The sequence below is a fragment of the Pongo pygmaeus genome, chromosome 10 (genome assembly GCF_028885625.2).
Source record: "Pongo pygmaeus isolate AG05252 chromosome 10, NHGRI_mPonPyg2-v2.0_pri, whole genome shotgun sequence".
NCBI classification, from domain to species: domain Eukaryota; kingdom Metazoa; phylum Chordata; class Mammalia; order Primates; family Hominidae; genus Pongo; species Pongo pygmaeus.
This window is the reverse complement of record NC_072383.2, coordinates 18,755,301-18,774,724: the sequence shown is the minus strand read 5'-3', so window position 1 is coordinate 18,774,724 and position 19,424 is coordinate 18,755,301. Positions and strand designations below refer to the sequence as shown.

The 19,424-nt window shown below is 33.7% G+C and overlaps 1 protein-coding gene across 1 annotated transcript in view; it reads right to left on the bottom strand.

The window, feature by feature from the left end:
• The window catches only part of PIK3C2G (phosphatidylinositol-4-phosphate 3-kinase catalytic subunit type 2 gamma), a 379,881-nt gene extending 374,003 nt beyond the window's left edge, over positions 1 to 5,878 (bottom strand). Inside the window, exons 1-2 of the mRNA XM_054443284.2 lie at positions 5,159 to 5,878; positions 981 to 1,063 (exon numbers count right to left, since the gene is read on the bottom strand). Coding sequence (XP_054299259.1) covers positions 981 to 1,063; positions 5,159 to 5,836 — 761 coding nt within the window. The 5' untranslated portion in view covers positions 5,837 to 5,878. The remainder of the gene's footprint in view (positions 1 to 980; positions 1,064 to 5,158) is intronic.
• Between the last annotated feature and the right edge of the window lie 13,546 nt (positions 5,879 to 19,424).

Here is a 19,424-nt window from a genome sequence, read left to right as displayed (position 1 = left end):
CAGGCGTGAGCCACCGTGCCCAGCCTATTTTGTTTTTGTTTTTTGAGACAGAGTCTCATTCTGTCACCCAGGCTGGAGTGCAATGATGTGACAGCTCACTGCAAGCTCTGCATCCTGGGTTCAAGCGGTTGTCCTGCCTCAGCCTCCCAAGTATCTGGTGTTACAGGTGCACGCCACCACACCCAGCAATTTTTTTTTTCTTTTATATTTTTAGTAGAGACACGGTCTCACCACTTTGGCCAGGCTGGTCTCAAACTCCTGGCCTCCAGTGATCCACCTGTCTTGGCCTCCCAAAGTGCTGGGATTACAGGCGTGAGGCACTGTGCCCAACCGAATGCATTAGTTTTTCAAAACTTTCAGAAACCCTAGCAACAGAAGAGGTAGAACTATATACATATTAATTGCTAATAAGAAATTGGCCTTAAAGAAGGCATCTATGTTTATATCATAAATTCATTTTTAGATTAAGAAAATATCAGTGATTTTTTTGGAATATCTGCTAGTGATCAAATTCATTTCTCAATGTATTAACACACACGCATTTATTCAATATTCTGCTAATCCACTCAAGATAAGATTGAACTATGATGATTCTAAATAGACTGTCCCAGGTAGGGAGGATAAATTTGTGTTAATTGGGGGTTAGCCAGAGGAGCTAGTCACTTATGTCATTAAACAAAAAAACAAAAATTCACTGCAAACCAAACCACCCACAAACAACAAGTGCATGTCCAAATTTATAAAACATTTAACTTTAACCAAATGTTTACGAGAAAAACATCTATTTGACTATAAACAACAAAAACATTAACAGAAGTTGATTATTGAACTAATTTGTCAAAAAATTTTATTTTTTAGTGTGTTCTGAAATTACAGGACTTTGACTTTTATATGCAAAATTAATCAGTTCAGTGATGTCAAAATACACAAATTTATTCAGGCACAAAAATTTCAAAGTTTAATGAAATACCAATACTTACTTTTTTACTTTGTTGCAAAAAGAGGCCAGACTCGTATTACTGCTTTGAGGTACTTCCACTAGCTGAATGGAACAACCTATTGACTTAAAATAAAAACTACTAAATTAATATAATTTCGAGAAGATAAAATATTAAATAATTCTACAATTTTATCGTGTTTTGAAGTTTCATTCAGATTTCATTTTTTTTTTTTTTTAGATTTTTAAAAATTGAAGTAATGTTTACACATAGAAAAATGCACAGATCTTAAGTATATAATTTGAGTTCTGTGGAAGGCATAAAACTGTGCTATCACTACCCCAATGACAATATAGAACATTTCTTTCATTTTAGAAAATGTCCCTGTATCTTTTTTATATACATCTGCATATCTATTTGGTAACTACTGTTATTTAGATTTCTATCACCATAAATAATGTATATGCGTTCTTTTGTTTGTGGCTTCTATGTAATGATACACATATTTTAAAATTATTTCTGCTATCACACATATCAATAGTTTATCATTGTTATTGCTGATTAGTAGTATTCCATTGCATAACTGTTCCACAGTTCGTTTAGTCATCTTCCTATTAATGAACCTCTGGGTTGTTTTTAGCTTTCTGGTATTGTAAAGAAAACTATTAATGCTCATATACAAGTAATTATGTGAATGCATGCTTCATTTATTGGGAATATATGCAGGAATAGCTTGGGAATATATAAATGAATAGCTTGGTCAGAGAGTGCATGTAGGATTAAAGAAACCATTTTTGCCTTATGCATTTTAAAACTGTTATTAGGTACATACACATTTAAATTTATTATCTCTTCCTGATTGACCATTTTAGCATTACAAAATGATCCCTTTTTTCTCTAATAGTACTCAGCCCTGAAATATACTTTTTCTGATATTAATAATCATACAAGCATTTTTTTCTGATTGAATGTTAAGTCTTTTTGTTTCTTTTACTTTCAATCTATCTCTGCCTTTGTTTCTTGTGTTCCTTGTAGACAACAATTGAGTCCTTCCTTTTGTATCTCATTTGTCAATTCCTGCCTTTTGTTTGGAATGTTTATTCTATTTACATTTAGTATATTTCTGGAAATTGTTAGATTTAAGACTGTCTTATTTATGTTTGTTTCTATTTGTCTGTTCTATTTTATTCTGTTCTTCTATTTCTCCTGACATGTTTCTTTTATTTTATGCCTTTGCTGCATTTTTAGATTTTCTTCTTTCTATTTTTTTTTTTATAATTCATGGTACTAGCTCCAGGAATTGCAATATACACCCTTAATATATCTCAGTTTACTTAGAACTACTACTGTACCATTGCATTTAACGTGTAAGAATTTATGATAGCAAAATAACATTTAACCCCCTTCCACCCATTATGTTATTATTGTCAAATAGTTTTTATCCACATACACAATAAATCCTACAATAACATGCTATATTGTTTAGTACATTGTCTTTCAAAAAATTTAAAGTAGTCATTTGTATTATTCAACATATTTACTATTTCTATCACTCTTCACTCTTTCCTAGATTCCATCTGGTGTCACTTTCCTTGTACCGGAAGTATTTGATTTGGCATTTCTCATGTGCCTGCTAGCTGACTAATTTCTTTCAGCATTTGTTTATGGTAATGTCTTTATTTTGTTTTTGGTTTTGAAACTTATACTCAATGGATATAGAAGTATGTTTTATTTTCTTTTAAAGAATTTAAAAATGTCATTCTATTCTCTCTGGCTTCCATTGTTTTGAGTGACAAGTTTTCTTTCTTTCAGATTGTTGTTCCACTGTGTGAAATCTTTTCTTCCATTTTTGCCCCCTTCCATAATTTTTTCTTTTAATTTTCAGATGTTTGAGTATAAAATGTCTATATGTGGCTGTCTTTGCATTTATTCTATTTGGGTTGTGGTGAGCTTGTTAGATCTGTAATTTGATATTTTCTATCAAATTTGAATAATTTCCTGACCATTATTTCTTCAAATTAATTTTGCTCCCTATTTTTCTTTCCTCCTGTTAGCATTCCAGTTGTCCACATATTATGTTTCTTGTCTCATAAGTCTCTGAATCCCTGCTCATGTTTATGTGATCCCTGTGTTTTCTCTACTTCAGTTTGGCTAATTTCTACTGTTTTGCTTTCAAATTATTATTTTTTTCCCCTATTCTTTCCTATCTGTTGTTGAGCACATTGAGTAACATTTTATTGCCTATATTTTGTTTCCAGCACTGGACTTGGCCTTTGTTTTTGTTTCTTTGTTTCTTGATGTTTCTAATTTCCTGCTGAGATCATCATTGGGCTAGCCATTATGAACTTCTTTAACTTTATCTACTTGAACATACTTTTAATAACCAATTTAAAGTCCCCATCTGTTAATTCCAACATCTGGATTATCTCAGAGGCTCTTTTGACTGGTAGAGTTATTTTCTTGAGCGAGAGCCAAAATTCCCTGCTTCTTTACATATCTATGCATTTTTATTTTATGTTGAATTTTGTAGGTGGCACACTATGAATCGTTAAGTTTTTTTCCATTGGCAGGTAGTTAAAATCCTTCTTGTCTTATTTGCCTTATTATTCTGATTTTTTGTTGTTGTTAGGCCACATCTATTTTGGTTGATGCAGCATTGATTTTAGAGCATGAGTTTTACTCTTAAGACATGGCTTTGTAGCTTCATTTGAATGCCTGAAGTGCTCAGCTCAGTCTCTTCTCTAATTTGGCCCAAATTTCTGCGTTGTAACTTCAAGTCTGTGTAATTAACACAATCCTATCCAATTCTCAGTCAAACGCTGACATTATCTACTAAGCCTTGCAAGCACATCCCAATACTTAGCCAAGCAGTAAGTCCTCTCTCTACTTCTGACCCATACCCATTTCATAGCTACCTCTTCTTTAGCACTCTGCTTGTCAAATCACAGCTGCTTCTGCAAGTTGGAAGTGCAGGCACTGCCTTCGCAGTCAGTGATACTGCTGCTCAAATTGGGCTCCACCAGCCTGCATAGCAGCATGAAATTGCCCTCAGGCATAGACTGAGATGATCACAGGGCTCGCTTTTCTCAAGGATTTATGTTCTATACTGCCTATTCAACACCTTCAATCACCTGCTTCACTTATTTCTTCTAACTGTATAGTTGTTTTGAGGAGTAGGGAAAGTTTAGTAGTTATTATACTGTTGTGATCAGAACTAGACAGCCCTAAGATTTACTGAATTTTAATTTAGATCTTTTGAGGTGCTACCTCTTTTGCAAGTGAATTCAAATGAAGTAGAATTAGATGTTTCTTTTCCTATGCACTTACTTCACCTGTTATTTTACTATGTTGCCATTATTTGTTTGCAAGTAAACATGAGCAATATGCTATTCCTGAATTCAAGTATCATATCTTTTCTTCTTTGCATTCATTCTGGATAGCATATCACAATATGTTCTAAGGATTTGATAAAATAGTTGTTGAATAAATAAAGAACCCTTCTGCCTCACCCAGGAAACTGCAGCTGCAATAATATTTCTTCTTTTTAAAATCAGAAATAAATATTATTTACTTCTGATTTTACTTGTGTCTAGACTCAAGCAGAGAAATAAGTAGAGAAATCTTCAAATACAGAAAAAAACTCTGGTTACTAAAATGATTGGAAAGCTAGTAATAAAAGCATTAAGATGAGTCACACAATTAATACTTAATTTCCTACTCTTGGAATGATCTCAATAGAAGTTGCCTGCCAATCGTATAAATTAGGAGACTCTGGGTAAAGGGGCATTTTTTCCTACCAATAATGATATAAATTTCCAAATCATTACAATGTGACTCAAAATATAATGTAATGAAATGTATTTGTGTTTGTGTATGTGCATTAAACAAAAAACAGAAAATATTATCAGTTAAACCTTCAACTCTGCTATTTTTATCAATGAAATGAAGGTACCATAACGAAAACTAAATAAAATTTTATAATAGTTTTGATGAAACTGGAACTGGAACTTTATAGATGATGTTTTTTTTTAATTTCCCTTCTTCTCAGAAAAAAAATCATTAATACAAGAACACATCATTTGTGAAAATTTTTTTTTCAAAAGTAAGATGAATAGATTTCCCTATTTAAGGTTAGTTATCTTCATTACCAATTTAACCCAATACATTATTGAATGATCCTTTCAGATTCATATTTTTACATTGACATGTATTATACTTACCTCTATATTCTTCTGCCATGTACTTTCCCACATTCTGGGTTGAAGAGAGCCTTTCAAAAGCATCAAAGATGGTTCCACAATGTTCACATGTCCACTCCTTTTATTCTCTTCTTTCGGCATGAAGTCACTTGAGAAGGATGAATTTGTTGGAGGAATGCTACTTTCAAATCCTATATGGTAGTTATGAGTTTCATTTTCTAATTCTTTCTCTAGATTAATTTTATCCAAACTTGTGAATGATGGAGCTACAATACTGAATCTGGAATCATCAGCACCATGATGTTTTCCTATGGGGCTTCCCCAGGAGCATTCTTTATTCATATTTTGAGGTTTTGGTAACACAGAAGGACTAAAACCAATTGCTGGTGCTTTCGTAACTTGATGCCAGGTGAGTTCACGGCTTTTAGGAGTGAATTCATTCAAGGATATTTGGTGTGCTTCATTTAATGAATGCCCTTTTGAGTCCCATTTTGGTGCAGTGGGCACAAAAAAGGTGTTTTCATCAATTTCACTCTCGTAGTGTGGAATTTTGCCACTGATCTCATCTACTATCTGATCAAAACCCAGACTGACTTGGCTAGAAGAATGGGGTTGATTTACAAAGAGAAATTCTTGGTGTTCATGCTGCTTTTCATGTGATTCATTAGGATTTGGATCCGTTTGCCAAGAATATGCCATTTTTTATTTTATGTAACTGAGAGGGTTGACTCTGCTCCAAATATCTCCTTGATAATACAAAAGAAGATAGAAATTTTCCTAGAAAAAGCCTAAAATGAAAGAAAAAATATTTAATTTGAAAGAAAAGAGCTTGTAAGACAGATATAGGATAAATAACTATAAACAAGTGTGTTGTGGGCTTTTTTTAGCAAGTGAAATAATTCCTTAAGTACTATAAAACTCTATCAGGGCTTGCAACATTATGAGTCTGAAAGGAAAGTATTGACTTTGGATAGACTGACAAAACTCCTGTGATAGAAAAATAAGTTCACCTCAATTATAATGAAAGTTTCATGAATCTATTCAAAGTCAATATTCCCTTTTTCTATTGAATATCCACTTATCATTTGAGTACAGAGGGAAATCTATAAGCATGTTGGCATGCTAAAGTCTCTTTCTTATTAGCTAAACAGTCTCTTCTTGACCAGAAATTACCCCATCCATAGACACAGTTTTAACTCTTTTCTACCCACCACAACAAATCACCTTAATATGGTTAGCTAGACTTTTTCTTTTTTCCCAAAAAACTCTAAATAATTGCAAAGCCTTTTATACTTTCCTAAAACTACTAACATTAAGTTCATCAATTGACTTTATGTTAGTAAATTCAAAAGACAGTTTTCAGTCCTTTTTGAATTTATCTCTTCACAGGATTTGATACCGTTCACCATACTTATAATTTCTTGCTTTCTCACTTTGGCTTTCCATGACACTGAAATTTCTGAGTCTTTCCGTGTTTGCTCTTTCTCAAACACTGGCTTTTTTTTGCCTATAATGCATTTTCCATCTTATCCTTGTTAGAGCTTTTTTTCTTCCCTGTTATTCTTTTATTGTAAATTCTTTCATACCTCCTGTAGTTTAAATTACCATCCCATCCATTTGTCAATGACTTTAACCTTGGCCACTCTCCTTATTACTTAATCAATAGCTCCATTTGGATATTTTTTAAGTCGCCAAGTGAAAGTCCAAAACCAATCATAATTCACCCAGGAATCTGCTCTTATTCCAGTGTTCTATGGGGCAAAAAAATGACCCAATTATTCACGCAGTTGCTCAAACCAGAAACCAGAGTTTCACCTTTGAATCCTTCTTCATCTTTCTTCTTCTATATCCAATAATCCACCAGTCCTTGTAGGATGTACTACATAAATATATCTTAAATCTGTCGTCCCCTATCTGTCTATCACTACCATAATTCTCATTTAAAGCTTTCATATTTTCACTTGAAATATTGTATTGACTCTGGGACTCCTTTTCCATTTTCTGCAATTCATTTTTGTGCCCTATACAGTAATCCAGTTATGTATGTTTTATTTAAGACACTAACCAAATATCTCCACCGGTTATAGTTTTTCAGTTGTTCCCCATTATCTCAGGATAACATTTATAATTCCTCAGTTGACTTGAAAGTTCCTTAACGACCCGTGACACTGCACACTCTCTAGGTTCACCTTGTGCTACTCAGTTTCATTCTCTCCCTTTTCATCATCTTGGCCTTCTGGCTCCTCAAAAGGACTTGATTTTTGATAACTGACATTTTCCTAGGGTGTTATCCTGGACACTCATCCTACTTCTTGCCTTGCTAATTCTTTTTCATTATTCAGGATTTAATTGAAATATTCCTTCTTCAAAGAAACCTTCTGAATGCCCCGGGAAGGTAAAACTACTGTATATTTTCTACAGTTTACACTTCTCATTGGGACTAATAATTATACCTGTAATTACATATGTACTATTTCGCTTTTCCATTAGATCATTAGACCATATTTGTTATTGGTTTTTCTTACTTATAACTCAGTGCCTAGTCCATTGCTTCACTCATAGTAGATGCTCATTTGTTGACCATATTATTTAATGAACTTTTTAAAACCACACTTAAGTTAGGAGAAAAATGAAATTGTGAAGTATTTGCTTCACTTTGATGGATTTATTAATTCTCTTAACAATTATGTGTGCATGTGGTAAAGACAAAAACAATTTTTAAAGGATAATTCTGGTAATGACTATCGCACATTTCTCTATCAATCTGTTTTTGCAATGCAATTTGATTTGTATTATGTTGGCATTTAAATTTTTTTGAAAATCATAATCACCTAAGGAATAAATGAATTAGATTTATTATACTTTATATATTCAGTAAAGTAATTGAACTAACTGATAAATTTGGGAAAGATTTTCAAGAGATGTATGTAAATGGTGTATAAAGTGTTAACCAGAAAATGAATCTCAAAATATTATTTAAAGCTATTATAAGAATTCATGAGTCACATAGCCATATCATTATCTACCTGAAATGCCCTTTTCTGGAATGGCAATTTTTCTCTTTATGTTTGTAGTATAAGCTATGTTTCATTGGAGCAAATTATACTCCTTCAGCTTTCTGTCATGGAACTCAGAATTTGTCAGCAGGTGTGACTTTAATTTTGACAACAAAACTTAATATTCTGTTCCACTCTTTCTTAGCTTGACTTGCTCCTTGTAGTTTATTATGGCAAATGTAGCTACATTAAAGTGATTTTTACAATTTTTGATGCTTTCAAAACCTTGAGTTTTTAAATTTTATGGAGCCACAGGAAAGTCTTTAAATAAGGTATCAATGGTCTGATGCTGCAGTTAAAGATTCCTTTAGGCTGGACCATCTTGTTATTGTTAATGATACCTAACAATTTTTGAGCACATACTCTGGGCTAATGCTTTATATATGTAGATATTTACATGTTTTAACATGTTTATTTCTCACTTCAACCTGTCAGATATATAATATTATTACTACCACTGAGCAAATAAAGACCTGAGAAACAAAAAAAATGTATTAACTTATCTAAGGTTTGAGTTTATGTTCACAGATTTATTACAAACAGGGATTAAAGGAGGCACGTGGGTGAACATGACATACTAGTAAAACATGTAGAGCGTGCCTGGATTTTGGCCCTGAAACAGAGTATTCACTCAACTCAACTATCTCCACTAAAAAGGGTTAAAAACTTTTTAATTTTTATTAATAACAACATTTTTTTCAAGTACTTCTCACAGCAAGCTTGAAATGGGTTAGAAGCCTGTCTGAAAAAATTTCATTATCATGAGATAAAGGAGAATGAGAAATATCTTTTCATATTGAAAATGTAATAAAAACACAACCTCTTCCAGATCCATTTCTTAATATTAAATTTGGTTGTTTTAAGAAATTTGTAATAATTTTCAATTTTCTTTTTACCATCATCTTCTAGAAGCTACAATATTTCTTAGCTTATAAATAAACAAATAAAAATGCTATTTAGTTCCAGCCAATAAACGTTTGCATTTTGCATTATGAAGTAATGTATAAAATAATTAAAAGTCATACACTTCTACTTTGAAACAGAACTACACATGTAATTTAAGAGCAATTGTGACATATTTGAGAAGGCCTGTCTAAGAGTCCCTGATTTAAGTAAGACTGCAGAACTATAGAAAATGTATTTCGTAGACAAAACTGTGTCCCCTCAAATATTCCCATGTTTTGATCCCTGGAACCTGTGACCACGGTAAGTTATCTGGCAAAGAGGATTTAAGGCTGCAGATGAAATTAAGTTTCCTAATTAGCTGACCTTAAAATAGAAAGATTATCTGACTGGACCCAGGGTAATCACAAGGATCCTTAAAATGGGAGAAGGAGGCAGATTGCTGTGATATGTGGATTGAATCCACTTTGCTGGCTTTTAAGATGAAGAAAGGGGCCACATGGTTAGGAACATAAGACGTCTCTAGAAGCTGGAATGGTCAAGGGATCTGTACCTTGGAGCCTCCAGAAAGGAATACAGCCCTGATGAAATCTTGATCTTAGTACAATGGGATGGACTTCTGACTTACAGAACTGAAAGATAATAAATGTATTGCCTTAAGCAACAAAGTTTGTGATAATTTGTTACAGCAGCAATAGAAAATAAATGCAATAAATAAACTGAAAGGTATTTCCTAAATTAACTGGAAAATCAGAGACTAGAATAAGTATAGAAGACCACACACAAAAAAAGCTCTCTATTATTGGTTGGAAAGTTCAGCTCAATTCAAACAGTGATATTTGAAAGATGATATTATTAATGACAACTCCTTAGTGTACCACAATTGCTTATAACCTTGTATTCAGTTCAACTTGCAAGCGGTCAGTTTCTGTTGAGGATTAATTACTTCTCTGGCTTCAAAGAGAAAGTACAGACAAAATTTCGACACCTATCAGAAAAAGGACAGCCCCTGCCAACTGCTTCTATTTTTTAAATCTACAAAGGTGTAAATATCATTCAAACAACTCCAATGTTCAGAATAGGAACAAAAATGTTTATTTTACAAAAGAACAACAAAAAAGGAACTTTCTGAGAATGTTTGTTCTTGATCCAAAAAGTCCTGGCCACTTTACTAAGAATATCTACAGGAGGAAGATGAGAGGAGTGTGGAAGAAATAAATTATGGGACTAAATAAAAATGATCTTTATTTCAGATAACAAATTTTAGGAATATAAAATTTACCAGTGTTTTAATTTACATAAATGTCATGGGAGATGGAGATTGTGCCAAGACAGGATGTGTCAATGTCTAATGAGCTAAACCATCTGTATTTTTAGTGAGGTGGAAGGGAAGTCTATAACTATGGCGGCTGACCTGGTTACTGAGAGGGCTCTGAGCTGGAAGGATATTCTGAAATTCCCAAGTCTCTCTTCATCTGCTCAACCAATTCCCAAGTATCTCCTCACTTGCTGAGCCAAGTGTATGTATTACATAGACACACATGCAGAAAATCATATTTTAGCAAGACATAAATCTGACCTTCCTCAGTTGAATTTGGTGTATAAATTCAGAGAAGACAATAACTAGATAGATAGATAGATTTATCTTTTATTATTTACACTATCTCATTTTTTTCATTTCTAATTTGGAATTGAGTGATCAGGTAAACATTTTACTATTTACATAAGCTCTGATACTATTTTTATTTACGTGAAGACAAGAGGTGCTTGGGGAAAACATTAATCTTTACACAGTCTTGATTAGCTGCCCTTTTATGTGAACAATTGACGTTTTCTTATTCACATATAATCTTATAGAAGTTTCACTTCCCATTAAACTGCCTAAAGATTCTTGCATATGGAAAATTCAAAGCCATCATTAATTCTCATTTTTGAGAGATATTGTACTTGAATAAATACATTTATTTATTCACACACCTATTACTCATTTGCACATTTGTTTATTCAGTAGCCGTTTTTAAGTATATATGTCAAGCACTGTACAAAACACTTGTAATACAAAAATGAATACAAAAACTATAAAATACAGCTCTGGCCTTCAAGTAGGTTATAGACACAAATTTATATTACAGTACAATATAGGAATAACTTTAATAGACACAGGCTCCATTTTATTTGTAGGATTTTATATAGAATATTATTAAGCTTATTTTGCCTTGGAAAAAGCAAAAGTAAAATTCATGAAGAACATATTTGAGGTATATATATTGGGTATGTTTTTGTTTAGAATGTGCAATATGTCAAAGACAATTTTGTTCAGGACAGTGAGACCTGGCTTCAAGAGTGTTTGGTTCCTAAGCATTTTTAAATTTTCAACCTTAAATATAATAAAGCAGTTGAATCAGTAATTCATTCAATGCCTCTGAGTGTGTCTTAGGAGTAAATAAGACAGTAAAAAGTTAGCTTCCTATTTTCACATAACAACTTTGGGGCAAATGATTTGTGGGAATAAAGCTTGCTTCAGGGAAAGACATGGAGAGTGAAGGAAACCCACAGACTGAATCCTGATAGCCCTTGAAATATGACACTTGCTGGGGGCTGCATGAGTACAACCTAGTCGCATTTGAGGAAGAAACAATAATGATTCAATTATTGTCAGACAAATATAACCCGAAGAGAATTCCAGGACTATGTGAACGCTTACTGATCAGAAGATGTGGCTGCTGTTTTCTTTGTCTACTGCAACAAATATGCAGATCCCCTTCCTCTGTTTAAATCTTGTTTTACTGAGTGTTCTCTTAGTAATGAATGAGAGGACTGGAAAATTATTTTCAATAATTTATTTGCTGCTCTGAGAAATTTTTTACATTAAAACTGTGAGCAATGTCATTAGGAAAGGAAGATTTCAGTGTGTCAAAGTCAGTGGTTAAGATTTCAAGAATAGAAGATGCCTAAGCTAACTTGAAGGAAGTAATAGTTTTTCTGACAGATTTGAGAAGAGGAAGAGGAGGTCTTTAAATTGGTTTCCATACAGAGGATATCAGTTTGGCAAAGTCAAGGCCAAAAATAAGAAGAAAGAAAAACAGGAGTAAGAAAAATAGAAGATAGGCCAGGCGTGGTGGCTCACGACTGTAATCCCAGCACTTTTGGAGGCTGAGGCGGGCGGATCATGAGCTCAGGAGTTTGAGGCCAGCCTGGCCAACATGGTGAAATCCTGTCTCTACCAAAAATACAAAAAATTAGCCAGGCGTGGTGGCGGATGCCTGTAATCCAAGCTACGTGGGAGGCTGAGACAGGAGAATTGCTTGAAACCGGAAGGCATAGGTTGCAGTGAGTCGAGATCACGTCACTTCACTCCGGCCTGGGCAACGAGCGAAACTCCATCTCAAAATTAATAAATAAATAAACAGGATCAAAAAGATGTGGAATATAAAAGGAGAAAGATGAAGTGAATGAAGAAAGGTGAAGACATGAGAAGGCACTTTGTTACAAAGTACTAGGTCATGAGTCACAGCAGTGAAAAAGACCAACATGGGAAGGAAAATTGTCACCAGACTTTTTGGCAGCAACACCTTGTGACAGAAGCAAATAATGTGATATATTTTAGATATTCAAGAAAAGAAAATTGAAACAAGGACATAAACTGGCTTCAAAATTAAAGTTTCTCAAACTGTCATGACCCCGGAACTCAGGAAACATGCAAGAACCAGGAAACATTGTTCTTACGGACTTTTTAAAACAAATACTGGAGAATAAGCTACAGACAATCAAAATGACAGAGATATATCAACATAAAGCCTGTTGGTGAGAATTAAATATATAACATGTTTTCTTAGAGACCTCAGACAGATGAGGGACATATTGAAGACAGTTTAATATGGCTATCTGAACTGACAACATAGACACAGTTCAACTTTAATAAAAGGTGAAGGACATGAAAATAATGTATGCATTTTTAAGAAAACTCTTTTTGTTAGTCATATAAGTGACTGTATTAGAATTTTTATCCTCATAATATTTTGTGTGTAATGCTGGATTTTAAAAATGAGTAATTCTAGCATCCCCAGCGTCTCTCTCTTTTTCACTCTCTCTCTCCATCTCTCTGTGTGTGTGTGTGTGTGTGTGTGTGTGTGTGTGTGTGTGTCTATGGGTGTGTGTGTGTGTGTGTGTGGGTGTCATTTCTTATAACTTCGTTCCTTAGAAGGCCTAGAAGTAATGTTCATTTCAGTACAATGAGCATTCCTCACATTCAGATTGTACTGAAACATCATTACCTAGTAAAAGAAAGCAGGGTTGCTTGGTGGACCAGTTGATTTCAGGTTTGGGCAGATAATGTATACGATGAGCTGGGATGTCCTGTGACTCTAGTTAGCAAGAAAGATATCAAAGAATATGAGGGTACATCAATAGAACCTGTGAGCTAACTCAAAGAGGCTCTTACTGGCTAATATCAATGTTTATATCCATGAATTCACATGACACACATTCATGCACAATGAATTAATTGTCTTTGTACAATGCAGGGTTAATAAAGTATACAATGAAACATTTATTTTGTCATTGTTAAAATAAAGCTGTCACAGGATAACTAAGTAATAGATGAGGCAAAATTTCTCTTTGTAGAAGAGAAATAAATAAATGAAGAAAGTGATGAAATTCCATTATCAATATTTTACAGCAACTAATGAATTATAAAAACTAGACATCAAGCATGGGTGACTGCTAATATCACAAAAAGAGAGGCAGCCAGGTGTTTTGTGCTTCCTGACAAAGAATTCAAAACTATCATGAAGAAGTCTTGCCAAAAATTCTAACTTGAATATTTGATTAAGCCTCTAGATTTAATTACCAATGCCCAGGAAATATAGAGGACAGAGGAACATGTTAAACTAAATCAGGTGGAAATCTGTACAGAAAAAAATAATATGGTTTCTTTAACAAGTAAATTTCTAGAAAAAAATAAATGGAGCAGAAATACATTAATTAAAAAATACTTAAAAATACCTACTCCCCAAAATAAGGGAAAATAAAGCCATGCATTTTAGGAATAAACACTTGCTTGAAGAAATTATATAGAAAAGTACAGAAGTGATATCAGAAGAGTGTTTACTGTTGGGGAGACAAAGGGCATTGTGTTTGGGAGAGTAAGCAGGGCTTTCTGGATGTTAGGAAATTTCTAGACATGGGAGGTGATTACCAGTTTGTTCAATTTCTAATAGCACATTAAGCTGTACCTTTATTTTGTGTAGTTGCTAATATCATCAATTTAAAAAGTATTAGGTAGCGTGATTCATTGGATGTATGAAACTGAAGGACTTGTACAAACTCTACGTGAAGATGCCGAATAAGCAGTTGTTACATGTGGGTCTTGAATTGAGGTGACATATCTTATGGTTTATTCCATAAGCCTTGTTTAAAGATGGTTAAGAGATTAAGAAGAGATATCAATATGAGAATAAAATCTCAGTATAAGAGACAATCAGTATATAATGGATTGACCCCAAAAAGAAAAGTACAGAATAGTCTGAGAGGTAGGAGAAAAATAATAAGCCACTGCCATCTCACTTTGTCCACTTGTGGTCCTGGTAAGAAGAAAATAAGTGAAAAGCAAGCTGCTTCCTTTTAAGGACCTGATTGAGAACTGCAGATATCACTTCTGCTCACATCTGATTGCCATGAATGTATAACAACAGGAAGACTGGAAATGCAGTCTCTTATTTTGTTTGCCATGGGCCTAGGGAAAAACATGAGTATTTTATTACTAAAAGGAATAAATGACCTTATTTAGAAAAATCATGATTGAATGACTTTGAAGTTCTCTGGGAAGACTGGAGTTAGAGTGTGAAATGAAAAGGCTGAGCCAAGTGTAACTAGCAGGAAAGTCTCTAACAGATGTGGAGAAACAAGGTCAGAGGAGGTCAGCAAGTAGAAGAGACATGGGGCAGTAGAGAAGGATGTCTGGGGACTCTAAGGAGTGGAATTTTATACTGTGTTGAAAAGGAGTGACCTGGTAGTCAACAGCCATATATAAGAATGTGGGTCTGTCTCCTGTTCCTTGGTATGTGGACCATGGGAGTGAACAGCTTCCACTAGAGTGTCACAAAAGAACAGAATCCTAAGGGAGAGCCAAGTCTTCCTTACAAAAAGAGGGTAAAGGAAGCCTAAAAAAATCAGCAAAACATCTTGCATAGATTAAATCTCAAGTGAAAGAATGTGTCCCACTGTATATTTTACAAACTGAGATACTGTCACTCTTCTTGCTTTTATGAGAAAAAATATTAATCAGTTCAGATGTAGTTCTTAAAATTATATTTTTAATTTAAATGCCTTTTAAAATTTATATATTTTAATAATAAAAGGAGTTGGTATGTTAGTAAACAACTTCAGGCATGTCAAAGTTACATTTTTAGAATATGAAACTATTCCTTAAGAGGATTTATATTTATAAAGCATTATATCTTTTAACCATAAAGTACCCACAATAGACTGTTTTCTGTTATTTTAAGTTGTCTAGAATTAGAGTAGAACTATATAGATCATTGTATAGCTAGCCTACATTTTATAGAATACTGGTCCAAAACCATTGGGACTCGTTTAACTGATAAGTTTTACCTCACTTGGGAACTAAGACACTGCATATTTTCCTGGAAAACAGTAGTAGTCCTTGGGCCACATTTAATGTTATTCCCTAAGCTCAACATAACTCTACAAAACTAAAGCAGAATTTCAGAACCATTTAGTCAAAGGTAACAAGGGTTAATGAGAAAAAAAAGATGGGCTCAAGAGAGTTTCATCTTCACTCTTCATCAATAGCTGCATGACTTTGAGTAAATTAGTAAACAATTCTAACATCTCAAATTCGTTATTAATAAAAATAAAGATATTAATAACTACCTTCCATAGTGTTAATAAGTATTATATAAGAAAAACCTGTCAGACTGTGCGCAGTGGCTCACGCCTGTAATCCCAGCACTTTGGGAGGCTGAGGTGGGTGGATCACCTGAGGTCGGGAGTTCAAGACTAGCCTGACGAATGTGGTGAAACCCTGTCTTTACTAAAAATACAAAAATTAGCCAGGTGTGGTGGCTCACGCCTATAATCCCAGCTACCTGGGAGGCTGAGGCAGGAGAATTGCTTGAACCCGGGAGGTGGAGGTTGCAGTGAGCTAAGATCCCACCACTGCACTCCAACCTGGGTAACGGAGAGAGACGCCATCTCAAAAAAAAAAAAAAAAAGAAAGGGTAACTTGTCAGTGTCTGACAAATAGTAGCCACATCATTTTATAATTGCTATTTGGATGTATCCCTTAATCCATTAATTTTTGTCTATGTTGTTTAACTGATTCTATATATTTTAACTGATAATAATAAAATAGTGTATATTGTCATCTTTATTTCCATTTTATGTAAGCATTATTGTTAGTTACCAATGTAATGCAGCAAAATTTTGCACTCACGCAAAAGGTTACCCTTGTTTTTATGAGTATTTGACTGTGAATGGAAGTAAGTAGCAGAAAAAAATAATTCCATAATAGTTTCTTCTTTGGAAAACTCTAATATTGTTCTGAAACCAAAGTGGTAAATAGTTTTGCTCTTAAATGAAATCTCATTACTTGGTAGTCATTTTACAGGACATGGTTTGAGAAGACTTGCATGTGTGAGGAAAACCTAGGGGAGATAATGTTTCATTACTGCCCTCTGCCCAGATGCAGGAGAGGGGAGAGAAACTACATACACCCCAATGTATCTATTGCTGTTCTAGTGGCTAGAAACATATGGATGTTCTTCACCAAAAAAAAAAAAAAAAAATTATAGGTGAATTAATTGTACAAAATATAAAAAATATGAACAGATACCTACTTAATGATGTTTAATATTAACGTAATTGTTAGCATGAGGATATAGGTTCTTAAGAAATCTAAGTTTCAGCTGGCACAGTGGCTCATGCCTGTAATACCAGTACTTTGGGAGGCCAAGGCAGGAGGATAGACTTGAGGCCAGGAGTTTGAGATCAGCCTGGCCAACACGACAAAATCCCATCTCTACTAAAAATAAAAAAATTTGCCAGGTATGGTGGTGCACGGCTGTAATCCCAGCTGCTTGGGAGGCTGAGGCATGAGAATTGTTTGACCCGGGAGGCGGAGTTTGGTGCACTGATATGCACCACTGCACTCCAGCCTGGGTGACAGAGTGAGACTAGTTTAAAAAAAAAAAAAAAGAAAGAAATCTAAGTTTTGACTGAATCTTTGACAAAGTTATTGTTATGGTGAATGATATATTTGATAAGAATATGATTTAGAGAAAGATCTAGAAATTTTTTGAAAGGCAAATGTAGGTAAAACCAATGATAAGTTGAATACACTGGTAATTTTAATGCTTCTGAGAACACAGCACACACAATGATAAATACCACATAAAATTACTTTTTAAAATATGGCTAATATGCACTGTTTGAATAGTCACATTTTATTTTCACTATTTAAAACAAGTATCTGAATTATGTCATATGGTTCACTGCATAGGAAGCACAACAGTGGGAATTCATCTAAAAATCAACATAGTATAAGAGTTAAATGAATTAGTATGGGAAGGCTGAATGAAAGAACAGATAGGTAGAAAAATTCAGAAAACTTTGTAAAAACTTGAAAAAGATTACAAATTATAAAATTAAAAGCTGGTCAAATAGACTGTGGTTTCGGGAAATAATATCCTTAATGATATCTCTAATCTTAGAATAATAATAATAATAACAATAAAAATCAAGGTACTTAACGTCAATACAGTTGACTTGTTGTAGAATGGTATCTGGTTGGTAACATAACTCAAAAGATTAAGCAAATATTTTATGAATTGAATAAGCAAACAAAAAAATTCATTTGTAGTATAGCATTACCAGCCACAAAGACTCACATCCATTCAGTCAACTAAATTTTTATCATATGTAAGTCAAAACAGATTTAAACAGAAATGGAAGGAAAAAATCCACACATACTGGCTGGCACTTGCTTTGTATCTGGAGGAGAATAAATATCCCAGCCTGAAAAAATGGTAAAGAAATGGTTCATTTTCCTGCTACTGCTGATTGGGAGATATAGGGTCAGATCAATTCCCTCCACCACCCTAAAAAGGTTGCTCTGTTGCACAGCAACACCTTTCAGTAGAAACAAGGGCCACATGGCCACTTAGCTTTCTACATGCTAAGACTAAAATTTGCATTAATGCAAAATGTCGCGTCTATGGTGACTGTGCATTTGTTTTGCCTCATGCAGGAACGGGGGATAAATATTTGGGATACAAAGAATACCATGAGAAAGTACAAAAACAGTCCACTTCTGGCAAAAGAAGAAACTATATATTGGCTAGAATTACCTAGATACGTATACCTTCTCAAAATAGTCAATTGGACATGAAAGCAACATAGATGAAGTCCAGAATTTAGGGAAATTAAGTGACTGCTAGTGACCAGAAATCAGATGAAGTCTGTTCATATTTACCATCCCTTTAGTTGAAAATCTGAGAAACATGCTCTAACAGGTCAATAATGAGAGAAACCAGGCAAGATAAGCTGCAGACATTATTTATGAGTCATCAATGGAGAGAATTCAAAGGATGAGTAATTGGGAAAAATGTGTTAATATAGATGTGGAAATATTCTGCAAGAAATAAAGTGAATGCTTTTCAAGACATAAAGATCTTACTTCTGAAAAATATATGCTATGTATAATGAAGTAATTATTATAAAAACAGTAGTTATATGTGATTTACAAAATTAAGAAATCATGTGTTCTATTAAACTATAAAATTAAAAACTAGCAAAACAAAACGAAAAAAAGAAGAAATTGAGTAAGAGAGAGATGTCAATAAAATGGAGCTTAATGAGATACTGAGATGTGAAGATCCTGAAAATTCAGTCACATATTTAAAATATTCCTTAAAGCAGAAGTGATACAACAGAAAACTAAATTTTGAATTAAAAATTGAGAAATACTATGAATACAGAATAAGAGGAACAAGTGATAGAAATGTATAAGATGTGATACTACAATTGTAACATTCATAGAAAGGAGAACTATCACTATATTATGGAAATACTAAAAATAAATCAGAAGAAGTAGAAACAACCAACATTGAAGATGGCAAAAAAAGAAAACCCTGAATATGCATATTACATCTGCATATGTATATGGCACATATGTACATAACCAGAAAATATATGTATATTGTGATATTTTGAAAATGAAGCATTTACCCAACATGAAAAAAATGAAGAAAAAGAAGAGAATGAGGAGGAAGAGGAAGAAGGGAGGGAGGGAGAGAGGAAGCAAGGAG